The sequence below is a fragment of the Limulus polyphemus genome, unplaced genomic scaffold (genome assembly GCF_000517525.1).
Source record: "Limulus polyphemus unplaced genomic scaffold, Limulus_polyphemus-2.1.2 Scaffold335, whole genome shotgun sequence".
NCBI lineage: Eukaryota > Metazoa > Arthropoda > Merostomata > Xiphosura > Limulidae > Limulus > Limulus polyphemus.
In genome coordinates this window covers 114,437-124,420 of record NW_013665945.1, presented here as the reverse complement: position 1 = coordinate 124,420, position 9,984 = coordinate 114,437, and the positions used below count along the sequence as shown (strand labels likewise).

The following is a 9,984-nucleotide window of genomic DNA, read 5'->3' as shown; positions in this document are numbered from 1 at the left end:
GAGTAACCAAAAGAAGCATAAATTACTATGTCAATACCTCAGAATTCCATTGTAATTTATCAAGCTTAGTAACTAAGCTGTATTTCAGTCTAAAAAAATATGAACTTTTGAGCAGACTAAAGACCTACCTCCTTAAGATCTTGGTTTGAAAGAAAGAGATGGCATCCTAAGACTTTAAAATGGCTAAGAAACCCACTAGGGAGACATTCTGAGCTTTTGATTGGTTATTCATGTCATACATAGAAGTAAGTATGTATAAGGGAACATTTCCAAAATTGGAAAGAGGTGGGTGGGGTGCTACTGTGTTTGATTCATTGCATGAGCAATATTTTACTAAATAGAAAAGATAAGAGGTTCTTATTTTATATTCTAGCTTGTCAATATTGGTAATTTGAGTTACTAATTCGTACAAAACTACAGACTTGGCATTTTACCATCATAAACATCTAATTTGAACCAATGCTGCATTCAACATACCACATGACACACAAAAATTGATGTTTGTATTTTTTTAATATATTTGTTTTTAAATTATGTATAATAGTAAAATTTGAATTATAATCTATAGTTTGATACCAAACTTATTGACATAAATCCATGAAATAGCAGTTCCTTAAAATATTGAATGTGAGTCAACAAACGCAATGATATGGCCTTTGACCTGTGACTCATCTGGAAAGACTTAGTTAATGGAGTCTAGTCAAACTGTATCCTTGTTACTAGTCAAGTACTTCAGGGGTCAGTGCTTGGGCCTTTACTATTTCTTATTTACATTAAACGATACCGATAAGGGAATATTTAGTAAACTAGTAAAGTTTACTGATGAAAATAAATTCTTGGGTATTTCTGGCTGTATTAAGGATACTGAGGTACTACAGTCTTGAATTTATTGGTAAGTTGGACAAATAAGCTTTGTCTATAACACATAAAAGTGATACATTTAAGTTATCATAACTTGAATCCCACATTTAATATAAATATGGGAACCTACTCAATAACATGGCTGAAGAGAAGGATCTTAGCATAAAGTCAGATAAAGTTACTCAAGTCATCAAAGCAATGCTATTTTGCTAGTAGTAAAGCTAACAGAATTTTAGGGTTTACTTATAGAAATATTGATTAACTCAATCCCATAATCGACAAACTATGAGCATCAATTATTCTGAATAGTGTCACACAAAAACACTGGTTAATCAACATTATGATTAAATCACTTAATGTCATGAAAATATTCAAATAGTGTTTCTGATTATTACTGTTTTGAATTATTCCAACTATTCAGCAAAACTAGTACTAAATAGAATAATGTCAGGAAAATAATCAACTAATCAAAATTAGTGTTTCCCATTATTCCAATTATCCAGTAATCCAAATTTTCCCATTATGATTTTTCATTATTATTTTTGATTAATTCAAGTTTTTCAGTTGAATCAATTAGTGTCACAACTCAAGAAAATAATCATCTAATCGAAATTAGGGCTTCTGATCATTGGTATTTTTGACTAAAATCTATCCAAGTAATCAAAATATTGCCATAATGTTGTTTGTTGTTAAACACAAAGCTACAGAGTGGGCTATCTATTCTGCCCACCATAAATATTGAAAGCCAATTTTTAGCATAAAGGGTTTTTAAGGGATCTTGGGAGAATAATAGATCACCTTTACTGTGATCAAGAAATGAGCTTCATGATTAATCAATTAGCAAATTCCATTAATTGCCCAGCTCTATATTGATTAGAAGTTAAAAGAAATAATTATTTTTACAGAAATTACTAGTTAGGCCTTACTTGGAATACTGTGTATAGTTTTGGTTTCCATACCTAAAAAAGAATTTTAACTTACTGGAAAGAGTTCAAAGGAGAATTAGTAGAATGATTCCAGAGACATGTCAAGATATCTCAATTTATTTTCTCTTAAGAAAAGAAGGGTAAGTAATGATCTTTTTTCAAATTTACAATATTATACAGGGGATTGATAAGGTTAACGACTCTAGTTTTTTGTGCTATATTCTGAAGATAAAAATACAAAAGTTTAAGCTTTAGAAAAAGACTTATGAAATGAGCTACTGCCAGTAATAGTGGAGGCTAGTACTTTAAAGAAGTTTAAGAGGAGAATCAATGAATTCCTGAAAAGTAAAGGAGGGTTCAGATCTTTACATTTCTCAAGGGGTGGTGTGCAAAATCAGCCTTTAAGGACCAAATGGTCCCTTGTTGTCCATATAGTAGATTGTTATTTATATTTCATTGATAAGTCTCTTCAGGATTTTTAACTGTTAATTTTACAAAACATCCAATACTATATGTTTTCATTTTTTTTACGTCCATTCTTGGGCAAACCAATCATTCAACAAGTAAAAAAGGTTCTGCTGACTTTTAATTTTACAAATGGAGAATAAGATTAGTCAAACTTTCATATATTTTAATAGACATTTTCCTAGTTGAAAAGTAACTATATCGGATAATTTAGCATAAAATAAAAATTTAAAAACTGCATTACACCAATTGGAAAGCAATACTGAATAATAGTCACTTACCTTTCAGGTTTGCTCCAGCATAATGGATTAGTACAACAAAATATGTAAAGTGTCCTATGATACTTAGAACTTCCTAGAGGGCAATATACCTGGATGACCAAAGCCATGCAGTGACCACATAATGGACATTGTAAAGTTGTAGCGTCTGGGCTAATAATGGATGGCATCCAATTCTGAAATGATGACCATAATACGATAATGACATTTTGAATCACAGTTGTTTGTTCAATTGATTGTTTTGAATAAATGCCAGTAAAACTTAAAGTTGAATATTTATATAAATGCATATTGTATATTGATACATCACTTGAAAAACAAAATTAAAAATACACAACAGACTGTCAGTTTTGTAATTTCAGTATGTATAATATTCCTAGATTTAGTTTTATGATTTTTCATAAACACAAAAGCAAATTAATTTCAAATACTGTACAAGGTCTTTTGTACAAAATAGTAATAATTTTCACTGTACTGTATATTAATTTTTTTTTGAATTAACGGCATTCAAGAAATATTTCATGTAACATCTATCATCTTATTTTTATAAAAATGTTTCTTATACAGAAACTGAAGATTAAAAATGTATAACATTTTAAATAAATTGTCTAAGGACAGAACTTTTTATAATTACTTTTAACTTTCTCTGAAACTTTTGTAAAGTGTCCCTAACAAATATACTACCTTCTGCTCATAGTCTGTCTCCAAAAACTAGCCACTTAGAAGTATTTCCTTTGTAATTCTTTGATTTTTGTTTAGGCAGAGTATTCATGATGCAACTAAGTTGAATGGATGGCAACTGCTTGTTGTAGAAACATATGTAGAGGATGATGTTTCAAAAGACTTCTGCCTTTCGTCTTCAGGTCGGTGTGCATATGATGTTGTCTGTTTTTATCTGATGGATTGTGGAAAGTGTGTTATAATTGGTTGGTTTATCCATGTTTCTGATTGGTGGTGAGATTTTTTGTAGATTCAACCAATGGCAGCCACAGGTTACTCACCTCTAATTTGAATCTCTGTTGAGTGAGGGTTTTATTGTGTTAATGTAAAATTATTCTTTAATTTTTCTTGTCTTCCAAAATTTGTCTGTGTAGATGATTAGTTTTTTCTCAGTTTATTTTGTGTCCAGTTGACATGGTGTGTTCTGCAATGGCTGAATTTTGTGTTTTCATACATCTTGTACTGTCTTTACATTCTTTTATTCTTGTCGTGAGTCTTCTTTCTGTGTCTCCAATGTATGTTTCATTGAAGGAACACAGAATTTCATAAAGGGCATTTTTGTATTTCTCATTGGTAGATTTCTGTTTGTTTTTCACCAGAATGGATATTAATGTCTTGTAGGTTTCCACAAGATGTCTATGTTGAATTTCTTGGCTATGTGTTTGAGTTTTTCACTAACATTTTGCATGTAGGGGAGGTAAATGGTAGTAGTGGTAGTGTCTTTCTGATCTTTTCTTTCTGATGTGGTCTTCTTCAGGGAGTTTTTGATAAAGAAGAAGATGTAACAATTCTGTTTAAAGCATTCTACAATCTTTTGACATTCTGTTTCAATGAATGTCTTAATACAAATGTTTTCTGCTCTCTTGTTTTGGCATTAGGTTATTCCACATTTTATCAAGTTTGGATGTAGGACTGAAAGTGTAGGTATCTGTTCGTGTGGGTGGGTTTTCTGTATACAGTTGTGGTGATTTTTCTCTCTTGTCTGCTGATGAGTATGTCAAGAAATGGTAGGCTGTTTTGTTCCTCTACTTCCATAGTGAAGTGGATTCTTTTGTCTTTAGAATTAAGATGTTCTAGGAAGGCTGGTAAGTTTTCATGACCATGGAGCCAGATAACGAAGGCGTCATGAACATAATGTCTGTAGAAACTTGTTTTTTATATATATGTGTGGATGAGAGGACTCTTTCTTCAAAGTCTTCCATGAAATTGTCTGCTAGGATTGGAGAGAGTGTTGATCCCACAGCTAGACCATTTGTTTGTTTGTAGAATTCCTCATTGTATTGGAAGTAAGTTTATCAAAGGCAAATAGTCGTTAGTTCCATGATGGCGTCTATCTCCATGTCAGTTCTGTGTGGTACAGTTGTCATTCAGCAGTTGTTGCCTGGTGATATGAAGTGATTCTGAGGATGGAACATTGGTAAATAGGTCTTTCACATCAAAACTGACCAGAATATCCTGGGATCTGAAATCTGTCGAGTTGTGAATGTCATGTTCAGTATTACCTCGTAGTGGAGACAAGATAGATACCAAGAATATAGCTAGTTGATGGCATGGTGAGTTTATAGCACTGACGATAGGCCTTAAAGGTATATTAGGTTTGTGTACCTTAGGTAGTCTGTAAATTTGAGGGGGAAAATTTTTGCTCGTTCTTAAATTTTGGCTAACTTCTCATTAATTAAATTGTGTTTAAGTTTGTTCAGTGTTCTATTCATGAGTCTCTCTGTCTTTTCTATAGGGTCATTGGTGATCTTTTTGTACTGGTGTTTGTCTAGTAACTGCTTAATCTTCATGTAATAATTGTTGAAATCTAGGATGACTATACTGTTTCCTTTGTCTGCTGGTAGAATCTTAAACAGTTCAGTAAACTGTATTCCTGTTTAGTGATGTTCGGCTTTGGTTTCTTGGCCTTCCTGAGGATGGTGTAAGTTTGATGTCGGAATTGTTCAGCCATAGGTTTTGGGAGGTTTTGTGCAGCAGATTCTAAGGTTGCAGCTATGTCAACAGTTGGAACTGTGCTAGATTGGATGGTGAAGTTTAGACCTAAGTTAAGAATCTCGTTTTCTGTATCACTTAGTAATCTTGAATTGTAATTATGAACTATGTTTGTAGTCATAAGGATAGCTATCTTGGTCATTCTGTTGAATTTTTGGACTTGATGCTTTCTAGGTTCGATGTATAGCATTTGGTGTAAAGGTTTAAGATGCCAATGCTCTAGTGTTTGTGTTGAAAAGTTTGTCTGCTATGTACCCAATATCCTGAACTTGATAGTCCATGTTAGACACCAAAATTTTTGTTTTGTACATGCACAATAAATAATTCCATTAGTAAAGAGCTTAAATACAATTAACACAAACAATCTGTGCCAGGACTAATCAGTAATATACCATGGCAAAACATAAAAAATTGCTTTTAAGATTTAAAGTTTTTTAGCTTTATAAACCTGCATATGCTAAGTTCAGTAACATTATAATTTAAGTTTAGAACAAATTCACATCTACTGTATGTGACATAAATGTATTATAGAATGTCCTAAATCTAAACGTTTTAAATAAAATGCCATGATTACTTCCTTCATATCAAAAGTATTTGTTACTTGAAAATATCAAAGTATTTCTGGACTTATTAGTAATATAACACATGCAGTAACATTTTCACTAAACGTTTTTAAGATTCTACAGAAATGTGCTAACAACACTTTGCTGCCTGCACATTCTACGAGTACCAAACACTTCAAAAATAGTTTGTTTTTTTTGGGTAAAATATGGAAAAAAATTTGGCTTACTTAACATATTGTTGAAGTTACATGAACATATGAAATAATAAAATGGATGTTCATTAGAAAAAAGAACCCCCTAAACAATACCAAATAGAGCTATTGAACTAAATGTAACCCTTTGCATCTGTATACAAATCTAGCAAGTTTTAGCAAATTTAAACAACACATACCATATCACCAGACAAACCATTGCACAAGTTTAAAACTCAAACAAAAAGATATTCAAGTGAAACACAGGTCTGGAGTTAGTCTTCCAAAGCTAACACTTACAACCCTTAACTTTCAAGTTCCAATTTTCAACCTTGTAATTTCACAATGTAAGGTATACCTCCTATATGAACATGTAATTTATTCAAGAAATTAACAATTTTGAACAGAAGGTTAAAGTTATTTTAATGAATTACATAAAAATTCTGTTTGAGCTTTAAAATTGTGGAATGGTTCCTGATGACATAATTGAGAAAACAAATTGAAGATTTTACATTTTTTTAAAAAACCTTTAACTTTTATCATTGGGTATTAATCTAATGATCTATCTCTGCATTCTTTCTATAAATCAATATTCTTCCTGCAATAAAGGTTACGAAACTATGCACAATACTCTGAACACAATCTCAACAAATTTACAGAATGTTTCAATAATGTTCTTTATCTTACATTCAAAAAATTTTTTTAATAATCAGATCCAAAAATTATCTTTTTTATATATTATAGTCAAAGGTTTCATGTAGTATCCAATAACCAAATCTACATCATTTTATTTCATCCTGTCACTGGTGAATCTCTCACACAAGAAATGCTTTCTAAATCTATACATTCTAACAGGGGTGTACTGAGACTGGTTGAGCTTCTGGACAATGAAGACTTAGACCCTTTAAAACTGATTTTAGATTTTAATTTGATTTTGAGAACAATAATGCACAATTTTTTACCTTTCAACCAAAAATTTACTGATATGCAAGTTACATAGCCTCACTCAGAATTTTTAAATTATACTTTACATAGTTTACATTTTTACGAAAACTACTGGCTATGTGTGTGTTATATCTAATTATCATTGTTTCTTCCAAGTTTTCCCATGTGCTCTGTAATATTCTGTTTGAATGCAGTATGATAAAATTATCTAAATAAATTATTACTTTTTAAATTTTTCTTTTTCTTTGATAAATTGAAATGTATAATATTAAAGAATTAATATATGACAAAATATGAACTGATTACTCAAAAGAAACGTGTACAAAAACATTAATTGTTTTTAGCTGTCTTATTCACCACAATGAACCTATATTTGTATTGTGATTTGAAGAATTGTTTTTTATAAAAGATAATTATTTTCTAGAAAGAAAGAAAAAGACAATAATAAGGACCTCCTCAACATTGGTGGTGTGTTTTCAAGTTGAGTAGTTTTGTTATTTTGCTGAAATCATGAAATGTAAATGTAGCTGTATGCAAAGGTACAAGATTTTGAGATATTTTGGCTTCCTCAAAATCCTCTATTTTATGATATAATATTTGATTAAATTAACAAGAGAAAGATATTGGAATAGAAACATATTAGTTGCCTAGGTAGCTATTAAAAATTCTATTTGATAAATCATGTTTTGGGCTTTTATGAACCAGTTGCACATCTGTTCAACCAGTCTGTCTCATAATGTGCATTTTGATATTTCTCATAGTAAAAATTTGTTTTCCACAATCCGTCTCATTCATTAAAACTGTCAAGACCCAGGTCTTTCTGAGATAACAAATATCATTCTCTCCAGCTGAAAGCTCACAAATAAAAGTATTTTAACATAGAGAAAAGTCTGTGCATAATTCTACACATTTATTTACTTATGTTATGAGTCGTAAACATCAACTATAGCCTTGCTGCACTTTCTCCAACAACAACATGGTTCCTGTTTTAATATCTTAAAAAATCTAATATTATAATATTTCATTTTAGTTTTTGCAGTTTGCATAAAAACACATGAATAAATTGCTCTAAGCTTCATGATCTCTTTTGTTTATTTCCATTAACCTCAGCATCCACCATACAGTAAGTTAAATATTCAAGTTAGCTTATGTTTATTATTTACTAACTCAATTACGTCAAATGCAAGATAGTACATGTCGCTACCTTAATTTAAACTATAATTGCTATCTTGATGGAAATCAACTCAAACAGTATACTATGCCTTTCAGTGAATATGTTGTTGCTAGTGAGAAAGCAAAAAAAAAAAGATTTTGAGTTGTAACTACAGAAGTATTTAATACAAGTCACATAAGTTATAATTTATTTGTACAGAAGTTAGGCCTCATTTAGAGCATTGTGTTCAGTCTTGGGCTCACTATTGTAAGAACTTAAAGAAGGACATTGGGTTGTTAGAAAGAGTTCAAATGAAGTCTACTAGTACTAGGATGATTCCTGGGACAGAAGGGCTGTTATATGAGAACATTAGTCTTTAAAATGATTATCTTTTGAGAAAAGAAGATCTGATTGAAATGTACAAAATTATGAAGAGAATACACATGACTGATATATCATCTTTTTTTCATGTTTAATGGTACAAATGGTAGGACTAGAGAACACACATTTAAGATTTGGCAAGGTTGAAGATGTCTGCAAGTTAAACAGTTTTTTAAACAGGGTAGTCAGCCTCTGAAATAGATTGCCTTCATACATTACATGCAACAGGATTGAGAAAACTGAAGTAATGGTTTGATGAGTACTTGTGGAGTCATTTTTGGATACAAGCAAATAGGTGTTTGATGAAATAAATGTTATGACCATTATGGTCCAAGGGCCCCCTAGGTGTTCCTGAAATGTTATTTAATAATATTACTATTATAATTCAAACCATACTTATCAATTACGGAATAAGCTTCCAGTTTTATCAAACTACTAGAATTTCCCAATTTTTTCCAAACATTTTTTGCATTTAGATCAGCCATTCAATCTTTCTCAACTTAACCTTACAGATTTCCATAAAATTAGTCTCCTAATGCATATTTTTCCTCAAACATATAGATAATTTAACACTGAAAAGATTATAATTTAAAATCCATTGCTTAAATTACTCACCGGTTTACCACCATACTTATTTGTTTGCCATGAACAATGGTCTCCGTCATCATCAACAATTTTTTCGTCACTTAAACCAAGCAATACATGTGCAGACATATTTTCTGAAGCTGAAAAAAGGCAACATATATATATATAACACATAAACTCAGGCAAGGCTTTAGGAATATTACTCATTATTAGCATTTATCGCGTTAGCATGTTGATTACCGTTTTCTTTATTATAATTATATATATATACCTTCTCTGCTATTCTCTCTAATTTAAATTTAAATAAGTTATTTAAACAAATTAAAATTTAGTTTATTGTCACTTTTGGGACCCAACTGTTTTTTACCACACACTAAAAAATATAATACGAACAACCATTTGATTTCATAACTATCTTTATGTTATAACAGAAAACAGCAGTGTCATTTTCTTCTTATTAAAGTTATTTACCGTATGGCAACGATCATCAATGAACCAAGATCATACAAACATATGCGAATAAGCCACGTGCGTTCCCCAACATTTCCTAAGAGATTAGACCACTGGACTCTTCGGAAATGTTCTATTTTGACACCAGTCGTTGTGCTTCTATTTAGGAATTTTCCCCTAAAAATTTATTTATTTATTAACGTTTGCCTTTACACCTTTATTAGGCATAAAATGAAATTTACCTTTGCCTAATTTGTTAGTTCTGTGGTTAACTGAAAGCTTCAGTAAAGAGTTTTTTTTTTTATATTTGTCATAAGATAATAATATTAGAATTATTATATTTTAAAACACCGTATTCTTTAATTATACTTATCGTAAGACATTAGTATTAGGCCAATTATATTGTTACGTCTCTATTCGTTAGTTAATTTTCCGTAACTTCGTTCCGACGAAACTTTAGCGACACAAGTCCTT

The 9,984-nt window shown here is 30.8% G+C and overlaps 1 protein-coding gene across 1 annotated transcript in view; it reads right to left on the bottom strand.

Moving 5' to 3' along the window:
* Positions 1-9,635, bottom strand: part of LOC106457471 (programmed cell death protein 2-like) — a 27,531-nt gene extending 17,896 nt beyond the window's left edge. Inside the window, exons 1-3 of the mRNA XM_013916890.2 lie at positions 9,532-9,635; positions 9,091-9,200; positions 2,534-2,706 (exon numbers count right to left, since the gene is read on the bottom strand). Of these exons, the coding sequence (XP_013772344.1) occupies positions 2,534-2,706; positions 9,091-9,189 (272 nt within the window). The 5' untranslated portion in view covers positions 9,190-9,200; positions 9,532-9,635. The remainder of the gene's footprint in view (positions 1-2,533; positions 2,707-9,090; positions 9,201-9,531) is intronic.
* Positions 9,636-9,984: the final 349 nt, after the last annotated feature.